Here is an 18789-nt window from a genome sequence, read left to right as displayed (position 1 = left end):
GTAATTTTTAAATTAGGTGAAACTTGGGGTACATAAGACTATTCAGACTCCTGAAAGGGGTACAGTGGTCTGGAAAGGTTGAGAGCCACTGTCTTAGGGAAAATCATGCTGTTGGATGGTGTCAATAGTGGGTTACATATATCTCTATGTTCTGATGGAGGTGTGGGCAGGAAATGAAGGGCGTGTGCCTGGCTGTATCATGCCTATCTACAGTGTAAAAGCTATAAGGATACTGAAACATCAGTGTCAAATACCACTGCTGGTCATTTCCATATTCGTAATGCTTAACTCCTATTCACAATAACTTTCTGGTTGTGTAGCTAAAGTTTAAAATAAGATTCATGTTTAAAAAACAGCAGCAAAAAGCCACTTTTATATGCTGGCTGCATAAGGTTTTCTACAGCACTAAGGCCCCAGTAGTTTCCACAGAACAGTCCCAGCATCAATTGCAAACAGTTTTCTGTAGCTCCAGGCACTTGAGTTCCTTAGGAGAGGGGAACCTTTGCTGCTTCTGTCCTGCAGAGATCTCCAGACTCTCCTCTGCTGTGAAGCTTAGGAATTTCTTCAGGAAAAAGTTTTCTGGAGCAGGGGAAGCTGCACTTAGTTCCTGGGCTCTGCTGGAGAGTGGGGAGGCTGCTATTGTAGAGTAATTCTTCAGAGTTTCCTTTTTATATAAGCAAGCCTACCTCAGCTGAGCCAGGCTGGGACTTTGTCACCCATTTTTACACCCCTCACTTTGTAAGTGCTAAAGTTTGCAGCAGATATGTCTTGCGGCTGAAGCACACATCTTCCTCAGGTAGAAGCTTGGTTGAAACAGAAAACTTGAAGGAGCTCCAGAGGGTCAAGGGTTGTCTCTTTTCTTCTCAGTGACCTTGAGAATGGATAAGCCTGCCCTTGGTACCTGGGCTACCTGGCTGACTCCCCTAGCTCATACTACTTTGCATGGTTTCTAGCTCTAGGGACACAAGGGGTGCTGCAGAATAATCCGCAGTGGAGTGACAGACAAGGGAGCTGGCGTTAGGCAGCCCAGGGACCCTGGAGGTCAGGTTGAGTCTACAACTGTAGAACTTCAAGGGAGCTCAGTTGAGGAAGGGGACCTCTATCTCCCAATGCCCTGAGGAGCTGCTAAGGTTTCTAGGGGCCCTGACTACAGACTTTCGGAAGTCTGCAAGAGACTTCAAGTGCTGACTCGTGGGGTTGAAGTGCTTTTAATTTCATCCCTAATAAAAACATTGGGACCTTGCTTTAACTGAAGAACTCAACAGAATCTGAACTATGTACGGCCTCCACCAGGGCTCCGTGGATCTCCAGCCACTAGTCATTCCCTCCCAGATTGACTTCTAACGTTCAAAGCCCTTGAGCAGCTTCAAAAGGACACCGTTTTTTATTGCTAATCAATGTATCAGATAAATGTTCCCTTCTTTCCTCCGAAGCATAGATGTTCCTTCTTCCCATCCCTCTTGCTCTGCCCTTCCCCCAAAACAGAGTAATGGCAGACTTAATCCCAGGGTGGGCAATATTCAGTCCTGCATTGGTAACTCGTTTAAGAGCTAGTATCTTGTGGGCTGAGGGTTAGATCCTAGCTCTTTTATCTCACTGGAAAGAGGAGATTTTTGCAGTCTTTCTCCGGTGGGTACACCCAGCACTTGTTTCTGGCTCCAAAAGTTTGAAATGTTGAACTTTAAAAACTGTGCTACTATTATATGTAGAAAGTTATTTTAGGTAATTTCTCTAATGCGCTAGGTACCTGTGTGGACCCTGTCATCATAGTATTGAGTGTCTTCCAAGTATTTACAAGTAGAAATAACAATAACTCTTTCTTCCCTCCCAGACTGTAATAAGAGAAACAGTTTGATTCATTTTTATAGGTTTGGTTTCATTTTCTGTGTGTTCTTATATGTACGTTTGTATGTAAATTGTATGCACAAAGAACTTATTGAAGGGAAGTTAAAGGAATGAATTCAGGTGTGGAAGTGTCGACACTCACAGTGTTTAACTCTTGCAGGATTCAGTTTTTGCAAGTTATGTGATGTGCAAAAGACATCAGACGGTGCTCGTAAATGTTTGTTGGAATTTGTTTGGTGTGACTCACATAACTCACTTACTGCTTTGCCACTTGCGAGTTAGTAAAACCTTTATACCACACTGTTGTGTAATATGTTAATACATTGCCACTTTTAAAATCAAGATTGGATGTTTTTCTAAAAGATAAACTTCAGTTCAAACAGGAATTATTTGGGGGAAGTTCTGAGGCCTGTATCATAAAGGTCAGATTTGAGATGATCACAGTGGTCCTTCTGGCCTCGGAATCAATTGAATAGAAGCAGGTAGTAACAAAATAAAGTTTTGCTTGGCTTGCTGCAGTTCATAGAAATGCAGCAGCTATTACAGACGAATGCTGTTATTTAGGATAAGATTCCCAGGCCCTTCTAAATACTTGTATTAATTTATGTCAAAATCTTATTATGTCAATTATCTACTTGTTAATAACAACTAAGAATACTTAGCATAGTACCTTTTGTTTTATAAGTGCTCTACAAACATTGACTAATGATCTTGATACCCTTTTTAGGCTTCTAGTACTGAGTTTAACAAAGTCCCTTTTTTATTTCACCAAGGGACCACGGCAAAGAGCTTAAGCACTCGCTAAGCTTTAAGTACATGAGTAATCTTTTAGAAGTCAATGAGGACTACTCAGGTGCTTAAAGTTAAGCAGATGCTTAAGTACTTTCCTAACTGGGTCTTAAGGGCACATTCCAACTCCCATTAATATCAGTAGAAAGACTCCCATTGACTTTAATAGAGGTCAGACCAGGCAGTTATGAGTTCTCCAGAAAGAAATCAAAGCATGCTTTCTAGCAGTGGTTCCCAGCCTATTTATCATTGTGGGCTGCATATGCAGCTCTCTGTGTGTTATGTGGGCCACATCCACACAATATATGAGGATGTCACATGGGCCACAGCTGTGTGCTGATTGGGCTGTGGGTTGAGAACCACTGCTTTATAGCAATCCTTGCTGTTAAACTGCATATCTAAAGTGAGACTTGACTAATACTTGGTCCAGTGTACTGTGTACTTATAACAGGACCCCTGTGCACCACAGAAAAGTGTATGCCTGTAAAATGAGATTGGAGTTTTTTCACCAAACAGATTTTTAAAATATTTTATATTTATTTTAAAAATCTGTTTGGTGAGAAAATTCCAATCTCATTTTTTTGTAAATATGCTGGGCTTGATGGTGCTGTCCATGTGCAGAACAAATCCACATCAGAGACTATGGGCATCTGGCCTGAACCACTGTGACTCCCTGGCATCTGGTGGGAATTTTGGTCTGTTTATTTTTTTTAACTTTCCATTTAAATAGACAACTTCCATCCAACGATTCCCAGAGGCTTTGCAAATATTAATGAATTTATCCTCACAACACTGAACTGCATAGTGGCTCATAGTTATATAGCGCTAAAAGCAGTGTGGTCTGGTGGTTAGAACATTGTCCTTGGACTTAGATTCAATTCACAGCTCTGCCACAGATTTCCTCTGTTGCCTTTGTCTCCCTTGCCTCAGTTTCTCACTTGTGCAATGGGGATAATACCTCACATGGGTGTAGTGAGGATAAATACAGTCAAGAGTCTGAAGTGCTCAGATGCTACTGTAAAGGGGACCATATGCGTACAACAAATAGATATGTACTATTGTTCTTGTGTTATATGGAGAACTGAGGTGCAGAGAAGCTCACATGACTTGCACAGTCATGTTAAAAGTCTCCGAGAGCCAGGAAATGAATCCAGATTTACCAACTCTCTATGGAGTGGTTTGGTTTGAGGTTTGGGTCCGTTATTTTTTCTATTCCCCGTCAACAATAACAACAACAAAACAAGAGCAGCAAGACTTCTCAGCCAAGAATGTGGAGGCAACATTTTCCAGGCAAGGGGAAATTTCCTGTTTCTTTTCTGTTTGGGCACATATATCTGTTAATTAGGCAAGTTATCGTGGTTTTGGTGACCCATTAAGATGACATGGGATATCAAGGAAGAATGGAGTTATGATTAAGGTATGAGTCTGGGAATGAGGAACGGATGGATGTTTTCTCCTTTCCATTATTTTTCATTGTTGAACACCCTCTACACTTCCTAATTTCAGCCAGAAGCTGTTGAGCCAAAAGGTCACAGTGAAGCAAGCTGTTCTCAGAGATTTCTGGCCCAACTGGAGTAGGGATCTCATGTTGCAGGATTGCTAGCCCAGTTTTGCAGATGCAAATGGTACTGCTAAAGAACCAAATTCATCTCTGGGGTGAGCCCATTGAAAACCAGTTGACTTACACACCAGCAATAAATTTGGCCCCTTAATTTTGGGTACTTATCTAAATCAGATCGCTGAACCCTACTGCTGTTGATCACTTAGATTGTTGTTGCAAGCTATCGGTTTGAACATGGAGCCTTGTTCCGTATACTGTACATAGAGAAGCATATTTGACTTCTTTAAGTAATGAAAATCTGCAGCATGGCACAGATTAAATCCTTTCAAAACAACCAAGAAAAGAGACGTATGTGCAGGTCAATGAGAGGGGGGGGAAAAACCAATATATACAAGCCTTTTAGTGTGCACAGCGTAAGATTTTTTGGCTGGCACTCACATGATTTTATTCAAGGGCTGGGAAAGAACTATGATTAGTTAAAAGCTTCGGCAAAGTCTGGAGGGAGTGCTCTAAAGAGTTTGGAGCTGCACAGAGGTGACTGTAACTCCTCTAGCAATTTCAGACTATTATTCTGTAGCTCAGGACAAAAGCCTTTTCTTTCTCTCCGTGTTCAAAGAGACATTTGTCTTGAGATGTTGCAGCTGTGGGCTGTGGGATTGCTTGTTTGAAGATACTCCTTCGTAGACGAGAGGAGAGTCAACGCACTGAAAGTGGTAGTATTTTATCCTGGGTGGGGAGTTTTCCCCCCTCTTCTCCCTCCCTCCCTCCCTCCTCTGCTGCCATGTGCGGTTTTTAATAAGAAGAAGAATGTGGAGGCAACATTTTCCAGGCAAGGGGAAATTTCCTGTTTCTTTTCTGTTTGTTTAATAAAGTGTGTAGTTGACTGTAAAACTGTAGCTACTTTGTTGTGAATGTGTAATTCAATAGATTGTTGGGCTTGCTTCTTGCCCAACAATTTTATATAGTGCAAGTGAACATGTTTAAAGCTTTTTTTTTTTTTAAATAGCTGTGTGGCATAGGCAACTGAGATTAATAAGTATTAGGCAAATGGCTTCTGCTTTTGTTTCTGTGAGATAGTACCAGCCGACTTGCGGTCACACAAAGACTGCCATTTAGCAGGGAGCACTCCCTAATTCTCTTGGCAGGGGTGCCACTGGAATCGGATACAAGTGGGTGGCAAAGGGGAGGAGCTGCAAAAGAAGACAAGCAGGCTTTGTGTATTAAAAATGAAACAAAAGCACTTTATACACTGAGCTGGGTGCAACAAGCTGTGCTGCTTGTGAATTGGGGTGGAGTTTGAGTTCTCAGTGTTATAGGGAAAGGGTTTTTTTCCTTTCTCCTCCCTTCCTTAAAAAGCTGTCCACTGAAATGCTGGAAGAAGTCCATAGATAGCAGGGAATGCCCCAAAATATATAGAATGAACAGTACTTGGGTCAACTTTGCAAGCTTTATTATGATTTATCTTCAAATCAGAAAACTTCAAATGAATGGAAAGCTTTTTAATGTTATACATACCGGTATATTTGTATAATATATTTCCTAAATGATAAAGAGCACTAATCTCACTAGAAAAAGAGACATTCCATGTCCTCCAGTTCTGTCTGCACTCCCTCTTATTTGTAGCTACATGCCCGTGAATTGAGACAGAACTGTGCATTTTTTACAGTGGGGATGACTCCTTGTTTTATGTGCTTAATAACTCTTCGTAGATTAGCTCTGTGCTTTATATTACTTTATATGCTGCGTTTCCCTTCCCCATGTTCCCAACACTTACATGATAGAGAAATGTGCTGCAGAATTAAAGGTTTAAGGCCCATGATTTAAACCTCGACTGGGAATTTTTAGTGGGGGAACTTTTTAATTACTTTCTGATTTTTTTGCATATCAGATTCTTAATGAAGCAGTCATATATGTCAAATGTGTTGCATAAGTTAAAAGAAGGAGAAAAATTATATGCAGTTTGAATCCATAAATTTGATTTTCCGGTGTCCCAGCAGTTTGGTTTGAGTTTGTGTATAAAAGGTATACATAATAGATCTGTAAAGTTTATATACAGAGTCATAGAGCTACAACTAGATAGATACAAAAAATGAACCAGCCAAGGAAAATATATTGCACTGTATGATTTAACTTGCAAACCTGTCAATGGTTTTTATTAAAATGTAATTACTGTACATTATGCACTTCATCTCATATTGATCTGCTTCAAAACTTTCTTTCTCTGTCAAATTGACGTAAATTACTTCATTGTAGTAAGAGAAAATGAGAGCCATTCTTCTAAATATTCAGTGCACTTTCCAGCTCACATTTATCCTGGGCAAGTGTATTTTTTGTCTGTAGACTAGCTTGACATGTCTAAGGCGCCTATGTCATCACACACAATTACATCCGTAATCCCAAGCAAAGACACAGATGTCATGTTTCCAAAAAAAAAAAAAAAAAAAAAATATTGTGACCTACAAAGTCACTTGTGTAATGATAGGATGATAAAACAGTTGGGTGGAAGGGTTTCAGTTTAAGTGTCCAAGTTTCAGATATCCACTGGTTTTGTTTTACTTGTTTCATTATTTGAAAAAAAAATTACCAACCTCGTCTCGTCTACATCACTGTTTGTAAATAGCTCTTACCCTGCATAGGCAGCAAGCTCTGATTATGTTTGGCTGAGAAACACATTGGCCAGCGCATGGTGTAAATCCCAGTGATTACTAGTCATTGTCCTGGTGGTGATGTAGCTATTTTCACTGTGCCATTTGCCTGTGTAGCATATTCTTTCTTTGCCGATAACAATACGAGGCTGTCATTATGTGATGGTCTAGGCTTGGTTACACCTTAGTAACATTTTAGTCAGTGTTGTGATTAAGTTGCTTATTAAATAGGAAAAGTGATCAACCTAGCTGAAGAATAATGCTTCACTTATGGATGGTAAGCATTTGAGATTTATACATGTTTTATTTTTGTTTATCTGCTTATGGCAAGCTTCTTTCACTTATCCAAATCATCTCAGCTCTGTACCATCCAAACTGACACAGTTGCACTTCCATCTGGATAAAACACTGCAAGCATGATGTATTACTTCCAGTAAGTGCAAATGGAAATCTCAATAGAAAAAAGGCATCCTGTTTAGAAAAACGTTCATGTTAAACTTTGAAAATATTTCATCAGAACGTCTGTTTGTTTTGGGTTTTATCTTTTTAAATCCCAGTCAACAAAACAATATCTGAGAACCATTGAACACATTTCTGCTAAATTTGCCTATGCCCAGGGTTTCTTTTCCCGCCTCTAAAACAAGTATAACAAGTTTTTAACCAGTATTCAATACACACCAGTGTAGATTCCTCTCTAGGGTAAGTGAGTGGGCTTCAGTGGAGTTCTGCAAGGCATGGTTTTGGCTCATTGTGTTTCAGTCTGTCTTTCACATATTATTTGATGTAGATCTTGCTAATGTTGTTCACCTGACTGAATAAATGGATAACAGTGCATGTTTAATTTTGTCATTTTTAAAAAAATCAGTGTGGTGGCATTCTCATTAGTTTCCTTCCCTCATTGTCATTTTTTGGCATCAGGGTTACACTGACACTGCTTTTGGCCTTTTCCACAGCAGGATATTGCAGTGTTGACCATTATCCAGGAAGCCAGACTGCCACCACAGTGCTGCAAGTGAGAGATCTTAGTTCCAGTCAGTAAACGATCCCCCCTTTTCTGGGTTCTTTTTTTATCTGCTTTTTGAATAGCTGCAGAGTCGCACACTATAGCATTTGTTCTGTAATGCTCTTTGTTTAGATATTTATGACTTCCCCTGTGACCCTCCTTAACTAGTCACAGGTCTCCACTTTAGAAAGGAATGAGAAATGTAATTTGCTTTTTCGCAGTTAAAATAACTCTATTGACTTCTCCACGACAAAATAACCCGGTGCTTGTCCAAATAATCATCATAAACGATTACTGTAATAACTAGTAAATTGATATGTTTGGAACTTAATGTAGCAGGGAGATGACTATCAGATCTAGATGGTACTGAAGACATTCATTACTTCCATCACCACCTGAATAATATAGTAGAGTAACTAGGTAGAACAGATGTGTTCTTAACCTAGACAGAAAAAGAAAATCAAAAAAGATTCTGCCTGGTTCCTCTATCAGACAGGCATCTCTTATGGCCAACATTTTAAAGAATGGCCTCTAATGTTTTTGAGGGCCAAAAATTAGAACACATTGGGCCTGCATATTCAGAAGGGCTGAACATCCACAACTCAAAACAAGGTTAACAGAAGCGATGGGTAATTACAACTTCTGAAAATCAGGCCTAAGGTTGCTTAAATTAAATACCCAGAATTAGCTGCCATCTTTGAAAATTTGAACCCAGAACACTTAATGCCATAGGTCAAAGATCCAAAGTACAGATACTGATTCATTTAAAAAAAAAAAGTTACTATTTCATCCATTTCCAAGCACTTTACAAGTGTAAAACCTCAGACCTCTGTGACATAGGTAAATAGGATACCCAGGGCTCTATGAAATATTCACAATGAAATTTGAAAAAGCTCAGTGTTTGAGGGCTTAGCACTGTATACTGTTTTTGCTTGGAAATGAGGACCATTTGTGAATGATTCTTTTTAACAAAATTCAAAATTTCCAAGTAAAATCCTCCATTTTTGAAATTTCATTCCAGGATACTTGGGGGGCGGGGTCTCTTGCATAAAAAAACATGAAATCTTGCATGTTTTGGTGCCAGTCCTCCGTTTTACAAAGATATCACGCAAAATTAATTTAGGGCACTTAAGCATATACATACTGAGACTACTCTTATGCATAAAGGCACACATGTTTGAAGGAGATGGGCTTTACTGGATTGCAAAATTACCCGAAATTATACTGTGAAAATATTTTTGCAACATTTTGTGAAAAAAACCAACAGCAAATTAAACACAGTCACAGAACCCTAATTATATCACCATTCTACATACTGATAAACTGAGGCCTAGTATCTTTTAAGTGACTTATCCAGAAAAGAAACAGTGAGTCATTGGCAGAGCTAGGCATAACACACAGGAGTCCTGGTTCCTGGTCCCCATCTGGCACAATCGCTTATTGGTTAACCTCAGCTTAAAAAGAGAAGAGGCTGAGAACATGTAGTTGTAGAAAAGGCAGCTCAGTTTAACAGACACACAATTACATCTTGAGTGCAAAATAAACGTGTGGGAAAACGTCTTGTAAGTGAATCCATGTAAGAATAACAAAAACCCTCTGAGCTGTTTCCTGGCTGCTGTCACTCCCAGCTCTGGTTGCACACGCTCAGGAAAGTATCCTGAAGATTTCCCACAGCAGCTGGGGTGGGAAAGTTTAAGGTATAGTCCCCATATGCGCACACAGATTCCTCTCACCTGCTCCAAATGCCAGTTTGCAGTGTGTAGTGCAGAGACAGAAGAGCAACAGTTATTCTGACTTGTAATATTGCTACTGATTTCATGAACCAAGATGTGTGTGTAGAGCATGTCCCCTACTCAACCCTAATGATACACATTTGTACAACAAAAGAGGTTCCTGTTCTATTTCTATTAAAGGCCTGTTTGATCTATTTCTCTTGGTTGGCTCTTCCCTTCCTTTTCCTTTTGGGGCAAACACCTGTTTGTTTATGGAATGATTGTTGCCCAGAGTCTATTTTCTGAGGTAGTAGGAATGCTAGAGTCTTTTCTTAAAAACCACAATTTTAAAGGCCTATACAAACATATAGAGTGAAATTCTGACCCCATTGAAGGCAGGGCTTCAGTGGGACTGGGATTTCAGTGTTGAACAAATTAGTTTGCACACACTCAAGAAAACAAAACTGGGGAGTCTGTCTTGTTTGTTGATGTATATAGTACTTGGAATATAAGGATATCCTAGCAAAACCTAATTCTAGGGCCATATTCTGCTTTCACTTACACCTGTTTTGATCAGAAATAACTGCACTGGAATTAATGGAGTGACACCAGTTTAAAAAAAAAAGTGAGATCAAAGTCAGGAGCCCTGTCGTAATAGTAGTTGGAGTTGGAAAATGCATGCTAGATCAGAGTCTACGCTCTAGGCAGGGCACGGATGTACTTCCCTAATAGAGAATGTATCGATAGTCAACTGATACCTATGCTGAATCTCCCAGCATCCTGCTCCTCCATCCAAACTACTTCCTAAAGCTTCAAATACAGTAAACTTGTGTTGTATGCAGCCACTTCCCACTGAAACCAAGCTCAACTAATACCCAAATAGGAGCAACTATAGACTGAGAAGTGTTTTAAGTCCTGCTGGTCTAACAGTCAAACTCCTTTTAATTGCAGGTATTCGCCCACAAATAATGAATGGCCCTATGCATCCTCGTCCTTTGGTTGCTTTGTTAGATGGAAGGGACTGTACAGTGGAGATGCCAATTTTGAAAGACTTGGCTACTGTTGCATTCTGTGATGCACAATCAACTCAGGAGATTCACGAGAAGGTAAATTTAACTTCTGTAACTTCATTGAGATGTTTTTGAAGGGGGAAAAGATGCTTGTCCTTTTTAACAGCGTATTTATTTTCCTGTTTGGGTGTTGCATTTTAGTGTAATGAACTGACCATACTTCTAAAAATATTTGTGGCTTAATACTCAGTAGAACTGGCTGGAAATCGAGATGTAATTTTCATGGACATTTCAGGGGGGAGGGTTGTTTTGTTTTTTGTTTTGGCTTTTTTTGCATCAAAATTGTGATTAAAAAATGCCCTCAATATTTCTAATTTCGAAGTTTTTCAGACAACTCTCAACAATTCAGTGTGAGGTCCTATGTTCAACTCAGTGGCATTGGACTGTCTGTTTGGATGTAAACTTTTGAATGTTGCACCCAATCAATTCCAAAATTTCAGGAAAAATTCTAGGTGTCAGTGGGCAGAACTCTGTTGATTTTGGAGAAAATCAGTCAGCTGGAAGAGGGAAATGGGGGACCCATGGAGCTCCTGGAATCTGGTTAGCACACACATCAGCTTCAATCAAATCTATAATTATCTCCATATCAAAGAACTGGTTATTGGCAGCCATTAACACCTTGCAATCTAACAGCATCCCCCATCTCAGCTTGGCCCATCCTCCCAATAGAGTTTAAAATGTTGACACCCTGAATGATTTACCTCCCTAGACAGAAAGAAAAAAAAAATAAGGGTGAGGGGAGAAGGGGGAAAGAATGTCATTGACGCTAAACACAAAAAATTAAAATGTCTGTACACTAATGCGAGGAGCCTAGGTAACAAGATGGAGGAACTGGAGCTACTGGTGCAGGAAGTGAAACCGGATATTACAGGGATAACAGAAACCTGGTGGAATAGTACTCATGACTGGAGTACAGATATTGAAGGCTATGTGCTGTTTAGAAAAGACAGGAAGAAAGGCAAAGGTGGTGGAGTAGCCTTGTACATCAACGATGAGATTAACTGTAATGAAATAAGCAATGGAATGGATAAGACAGAGTCTGTCTGGGCAAAAATCACGCTGGGTAAAAAAGCAACTAGAGCTTCCCCTGAGATAGTGCTTGGGGTGTGCTATAGACCGCCGGGATCTGATTTGGATATGGATAGAGACCTCTTTAATGTCTTTAATGAAGTAAACACAAAGGGGAAATGTGTGATTATGGGAGACTTCAACTTCCCGGATATAGACTGGAGGACGAGTGCTTGCAAGAATAATAGGGGTCAGATTTTTCTGGATGTGATAGCGGATGGATTTCTTCATCAAGTAGTTGAAGTACCTACGAGAGGGGATGCCATTTTAGATTTGGTTTTCGTGAGCAGTGAGGATCTCGTAGAAGAAATGGTGGTAGGGGATAACCTTGGTTCGAGTGATCATGAGCTGATTCAGTTCAAACTAGATGGAAGGATAAACAAATGTAGATCTCGGATTAGGGTTTTCGATTTCTCGAGGGCTAATTTTAAAGAGTTAAGGAAATTAGTTAGGGAAGTGGATTGGACGGAGGAAAAGACGGTTACTCACCTTTGTAACTGTTGTTCTTCGAGATGTGTTGCTCACATCCATTCCAGTTAGGTGTGCGCGCCATGCGTGCACGTTCGTTGGAAACTTTTTACCCTAGCAACTCCAGTGGGCCGGCAGGTCGCCCCCTGGAGTGGCGCTGCCATGGCGCTTGATATATACCCTTGCCGGCCTACCCGCTCCTCAGTTCCTTCTTGCCGGCTACTCCGACAGTGGGGAAGGAGAGCGGGTGTGGAATGGATGTGAGCAACACATCTCGAAGAACAACAGTTACAAAGGTGAGTAACCGTCTTTTCTTCTTCGAGTGATTGCTCACATCCATTCCAGTTAGGTGAATCCCAAGCCATACCTAGGCGGTTGGGTCGGAGTGAGAAGTTGCGGCATGGAGCACTGCAGATCCGAAGGCCGCATCCTCTCTCGACTGCTGGACCAGGGCATAGTGGGAAGCAAAGGTGTGGACCGATGACCAGGTCGCTGCCCGACAGATCTCCTGGATGGGCACACGGGCGAGGAAAGCCAGCAACGACGCCTGCGCCCTGGTAGAATGCGCAGTCACCCGGCCCGTAGGAACGTGGGCCAGCTCATAGCAGGTCCTGATACAGGACGTTACCCATGAGGATAATCTCTGCGAGGAGATGGGAAGCCCCTTCACGCGGTCCGCTACTGCCACGAAAAGCTGGGGGGATTTGCGGAACGGTTTGGTCCTCTCCACATAGAACGCGAGAGCCCTACGGACATCAAGCGAGTGGAGCTGTTGCTCCCTGCCTGAAGAGTGAGGTTTCGGGAAAAAAAACGGGAGGAATATCTCTTGGTTGTTGTGGAAGGCTGAGACCACCTTGGGGAGAAAGGCAGGGTGTGGCCTCAGCTGCACCTTATCTTTATGGAAGACTGTATACGGGGGGTCTACCACGAGAGCCCGGAGTTCCGACACCCGTCTAGCTGAGGTGATAGCTACTAGAAAGGCAGTCTTCCAAGAGAGATAGAGTAGGGAGCAAGTAGCTAACGGCTCAAAGGGGGGCCCCATGAGCCGAGACAACACCAGGTTAAGATCCCAGGTTGGAGCAGGGAGTCGGACGTTAGGGTACAAACGTTCCAGCCCCTTCAGGAATCTAGTCACCGTCGGGTGAGAAAAAATGGAGCGGCCATCCCCACCCGGGTGAAAGGTGGAGATGTATTTGCGGGTCCACCTGGCAGCTGATATCGCCAGGCCCTGTTGTTTGAGGGACCAAATATAATCTAAAATATTGGCCACCGAAACTTCCATCGGGCGGAGACCTTTCTCCACGCACCAACAGGAGAAACGCTTCCACTTGGCCGAGTATGTCGCTCTAGTGGAAGGCTTCCTGCTGCCCAAGAGTATCTCCCATACCGGGGTGGAGCAGCGCAGTTCAGAACTGGTCATCCACGCAGGAACCACGCCGCTAGGTGCAGCGACTGCAGGTCCGGGTGACAGAGAGTCCCGTGTTCCTGGGTGATCAGGTCCGGGTGAAGGGGCAGGGGAACTGGGTCGGCTATGGCCAGGTCCAGCAACATGGGGTACCAATGTTGCCTGGGCCACGCCGGGGCTACCATGATCACGCGAGCCCTGTCCCTGCACACCTTCAGAAGGACCCTGTGGACCAGTGGGAACGGGGGAAACGCGTAGTACATGTGGGTCGTCCACGGAATAAGGAAGGCATCCACTATAGACCCGGGCTCCCTGCCCTGAAAGGAGCAGAACGCCTGGCATTTCCTGTTCCCCCCGGACGCGAAGAGGTCCACACGGGGATAACCCCACCTCTGGAAGATCGAGAGGGCGACGTCCGGGCGAAGGGACCACTCGTGTGAGAGGAAGGATATGCTCAGGCGGTCCGCCAGCGTGTTCCGTACTCCGGGGAGGAAGGAAGCCGTGAGGTGAATGGAGTGGGCTACACAAAAGTCCCAGAGTCGCATCGCCTCGTGACATAGGGGAGAGGATCTGGTGCCGCCCTGCTTGTTGATATAGTACATGGTCGTCGTGTTGTCGGTAAACACCGCGACACAACGACCCTGAAGCTGGTGACAGAACGTTTGACAAGCAAGGCGGACCGCTCTCAACTCCCGCATGTTGACGTGTAGCTTCACCTCCTGCGGGGACCACAGGCCCTGTGTTCTCAGGGATCCCAGGTGGGCCCCCCAGCCGAGATCTGAGGCATCCGTCGTTAGGGACACCGAAGGCTGGGGTGGGTGGAAAGGGAGCCCCGCGCACACTACGGACTGGTCTAGCCACCAGGTGAGAGAATCTAACACCCCCTGGGGGATTGTGATCAGCATGTCTAGTGGTTGCCTTGCCGGCTGGTAATGTGCGATGAGCCACAACTGGAGGGGCCTCATGCGGAGCCGAGCGTAACTGGTCACAAAGGTGCATGCTGCCATGTGGCCTAACAGGGTTAGACATGTCCGTATTGATGTTAAGGGGGCTGCCCGCAATCGCTGAACGATCGCCGACAATGCCTGGAACCTCGGTAACGGCAGAAGAGCCCTGGCCACGGTGGAGTCCAGGATGGCCCCGATGAACTCCACCCTCTGCGTGGGGAGCAGGGTGGACTTGTCTATATTGATCATGAGGCCCAAGATAGCAAACAGGCCGGTGATCCTGCGGACGTGGCTGCAAACCTGTAGTTCCGACGTGCCCCGAATTAACCAATCGTCTAGGTAAGGGAACACGTGGATACGACTGCGCCGAAGATGTGCCACAACGACGGCCATGCATTTTGTGAATACCCTCGGGGCCGTAGAAAGGCCAAATGGGAGGACTGCAAATTGGTAGTGAAGGCGGCCCACCACGAATCGAAGGAAACGTCTGTGGTGTGGCCAAATGGCAATGTGAAAATAAGCGTCCTGCACCAGTCTCGCGGATCCAGGGATGGGATAATGGTCCCCAGGGATACCATGCGGAACTTCAACTTCACTAGGTATTTGTTGAGCTCTCGCAGGTCGAGGATAGGCCTGAGGCCTCCCTTGGCCTTGGGGATCAGAAAGTAGCGGGAATAAAACCCCTTGCCACTCTTGTTTTCCGGAACCGCCTCTATAGCTCCTTTGTTGAGGAGCGCCTGTATCTCCTGTCGAAGGAATTGCTCGTGAGAGGGGTCCCTGAAGAGGGACGAGGAAGGGGGGCGGGAAGGAGGAAATGATATAAACTTCAGGCGGTATCCCGTCTGCACCGTGCGTAAGACCCAGCGGTCCGATGTTATTTGGGTCCACGCCAGGAGGAAAAATGAAAGGCGGTTGGAAAACGGGGGGGAAGGATCCGAGGGGAAAACTGTTACTGCGCCCTCGGGCGCACCTTCAAAACGAAGGCTTGGGCCCAGGCGGGGACTTAGAGGAGCTTTGATTCTGCCCCCCTTGGTTCCCCGAATGCCTACGCCTTCCATTCCTGCCACGGCGCCTATTGAGGTCCTGCCGTTGGCTGAACTGGGGGTATGGCCTGCGCTGCTGTTGCTGCTGTGGCCGGAAGGGTCTGCGCTGCGTTCCCGGCGTGTGCATCCCGAGGGAGCGCATAATGACCCGATTGTCTTTGAGACTCTTGAGTCTGGGGTCTGTCTTTTCTGAAAACAGGCCCTGGCCTTCGAATGGGAGGTCCTGGATGGTGTATTGGAGCTCCGGTGGAAGGCCAGAGACCTGAAGCCAGGAGATACGGCGCATCGTTACCCCCGAGGCGAGGGTGCGGGCAGCCAAGTCCGCAGCGTCCAAAGAAGCCTGCAACGAGGTTCGTGCAACCTTCTTGCCCTCGTCCAGAATGGCCGCAAATTCTTGGCGGGCCTCCTGTGGCAGCAGCTCTTTGAATTTGTCCGCTGCCACCCAAGAGTTAAAAGCATATCTGCTGAGCAGGGCTTGCTGATTTGAAACCCTGAGCTGAAGGGCCCCAGCCGAATAGACCTTGCGGCCGAGGAGGTCCATACGCCTGGCCTCCTTGGATTTGGGGGCTGGAGCTTCCTGTCCGTGGCGCTCCCTCTCGTTCACCGACTGCACCACCAGGGAACACGGTGTCGGGTGGACGTGGAGGTACTCGTAGCCCTTGGAGGGGGCCATGTACTTCCTCTCGACGCCCCTCGCCGTAGGGGGGATGGAGGCCGGTGACTGCCAGATTGTATTGGCGTTGACCTGGATCGTCCTAATGAAGGGTAGGGCGACCCTGGTGGGAGCATCAGATGAGAGGATGGTGACGTTGGGGTCCTCGATCTCAGAGACCTCCTCGGCTTGCAAGCTCAGATTCTGTGCTACTCGCCTAAGGAGGTCTTGGTGCGCCCTGAGATCCAGCGGAGGAGGGCTACTGGAGGAAGTGCCAGCCACCGCTTCGTCGGGGGAGGAGGATGAGGAGACCCCTGGCAAGAAAGTGTCCAGTGGGGGGTCCCCCTCAGCCCTCGCCTCTGTCTCAGGAGCAAGACCAGGGTCTTGCTGCTTCGAACCTTCCTCTCCATCAGGGGAGGGAGGGGGGCGAGACAACGAAGCCTCTGGCACCCTGTGCTCCGCCGTTGCAGGCCTAGCAGGAAGCTGTTGGGGGCCCTGGGCTTGATGGTATGCCCAGGGTGTCCAAAACCCCCACTGCTGCGGACCCTGGTCGTGTTGCGGAGGGTCCGGAAATAATGACGCCTGCCTGTCGGTGCCCAGCGCATACACGCTGTCCGCTTGAGACGACACCGACGGCTGTCTAGAAGGCCATGGCGGGGCCGACCGCGGCTGGTAAGGGTCTGCGCGGTTCGGCACCGAAGACCTTCTGGGTGCCAGGGATCGGTACCGGGAGTCATAGCGGCGCCGGGATCGGGACCGGGTTCTGTCTCGGTGCCGGGCTCTGGATTGGTACCGGCCGCTGCTTCGGTGCCGGGATCGGGACTGGGACCTGCCACCGACGTGGTGCTGGGAGGTCAACCGGGACCTGCCACCAGCTCGGTGCCGGGAGGTCGACCGGCGCAGTGAGTGACGGCGAGACTGGCTCCTAGAGTCACGGTGCCGGTATCGATGGCTGGAGTCAGACCGCGACCGTCTGGAGGTCGATCGGTGCCGCGAGTGCGACCGGTACCGCCGAGGGGAGCGGTGCCGGGACTGCGAGCAGCGGCGGGATCTCGAGCGACCATGGCGTCGGGACCTCGATCGCGAGCGCGAGTCCCGAGACGTTGCCATCATCATTGGCTTGCCCCTAGATGCTACCCGCACCGGAGGTACCGGGGGTGGCGGCTGAGTAGACTCAGTCAGGGCGATAAGGTCCCGTGCCGAGGCGAAGGTCTCCGGAGTGGATGGGACCAATAGCTCAACCCCAGGTCTTAAGGGGGAGCTTGGCGGTACCGGACTCGACGGACCCACCGGGCCCGGAGTCGACGGTGCTGGTAGCGCCGCGGCCGATGTCGATGCCGGGCGCTCCATTCGGGTCTGCCTGGCAGGAGTAGCAGACGTAGACGGTCTCGCTTCTGCACCCGGTGCCAGGGAAGGTCGGTGTCGGGGAGTCTTTCCGGTGCCGGTGCGATCCAGTGCCGGCGTCGAGATCACGGCCTGTGAAGCTGCTGGGTCAAGTGCCGCCTCCATTAGGAGAGTCCTGAGTCTCTGGTCTCTCTCCTTCTTTGTCCTGGGCTTAACAGCCTTGCAAATGCGGCACTTGTTCGACCTGTGCGATTCCCCCAGGCACTTCAGACACGCGTCGTGGGTGTCGCTGGTTGGCATAGGCTTTTTACAGGCCGCACACTGCTTAAAGCCCGGCGAACCAGGCATGAGCCCAGTGCCAGGTGCCGGGAAGGGCTACAGCCCAGACCGGCGAACAACTATATACAATACTATTTACACTACAATTAATTAACTAACTATACTTAACGACCTAACTAACAACTGTAATAATAACGGTAGTTAACAAGGAGAGCTAGGGACGTGGAGGACAGCTATGCCGTGCTCCACAGTTCCAACGACCGACACGGCAGTAAGAAGGAACTGAGGAGCGGGTGGGCCGGCAAGGGTATATATCGAGCGCCATGGCGGCGCCACTCCAGGGGGCGACCTGCCGGCCCACTGGAGTTGCTAGGGTAAAAAGTTTCCGACGAACGTGCACGCGTGGCGCGCACACCTAACTGGAATGGATGTGAGCAATCACTCGAAGAAGAACTTGCGGATTTAAATGCAGAGGAGGCCTGGAATTACTTTAAGTCGCAGCTGTGGAAATTGTCGGAAGCCTGCATCCCAAGAAAGGGGAAAAAAACCATGGGCAGGAGTTGTAGGCCAAGCTGGATGAGCAAACAACTCAGAGAGGGGATTAGGAGAAAGCAGAAAGCTTACAGGGAGTGGAAGAAAGGCGGGATTAGCAAGGCAAGCTACCTTGGCAAGGTCAGAACATGTAGGGATAAAGTGAGGAAGGCTAAAAGCCGCATTGAACTGGACCTTGCAAAGGGAATCAAAACCAATAGTAAAAGGTTCTACAGCCACATAAATAAGAAGAAAACAAAGAAAGAAGAAGTGGGGCCGCTATACACTGAGGATGGAATGGAGGTTAAGGACAACCTAGGCATGGCCCAATATCTAAATAAGTACTTTGCCTCAGTTTTTAATAAGACTAGTGAGGAGTTTAGCAATGATGGAGGGATGATAAACGGGAATGTGGATATGGAGGTGG

General features: G+C 46.4%; 1 protein-coding gene across 8 annotated transcripts in view; it reads left to right on the top strand.

Moving 5' to 3' along the window:
- The window catches only part of CTBP2 (C-terminal binding protein 2), a 242271-nt gene that overhangs the window by 184963 nt on the left and 38519 nt on the right, over positions 1-18789 (top strand). For 7 of the 8 annotated variants that reach the window (XM_030570776.1, XM_030570775.1, XM_030570772.1 and 4 more), the window contains one exon: positions 10507-10661. In XM_030570776.1, coding sequence (XP_030426636.1) covers positions 10507-10661 — 155 coding nt within the window. Of the gene's footprint in view, positions 1-4695; positions 5025-10506; positions 10662-18789 lie in introns of those variants that run through there. The other variant, XM_030570779.1, reaches the window with a different exon arrangement.

This window comes from Gopherus evgoodei, chromosome 7, assembly GCF_007399415.2.
Source record: "Gopherus evgoodei ecotype Sinaloan lineage chromosome 7, rGopEvg1_v1.p, whole genome shotgun sequence".
NCBI lineage: Eukaryota > Metazoa > Chordata > Testudines > Testudinidae > Gopherus > Gopherus evgoodei.
Note: the sequence above shows the minus strand (reverse complement) of the source record. Positions and strands in the feature narration are given on the sequence as shown.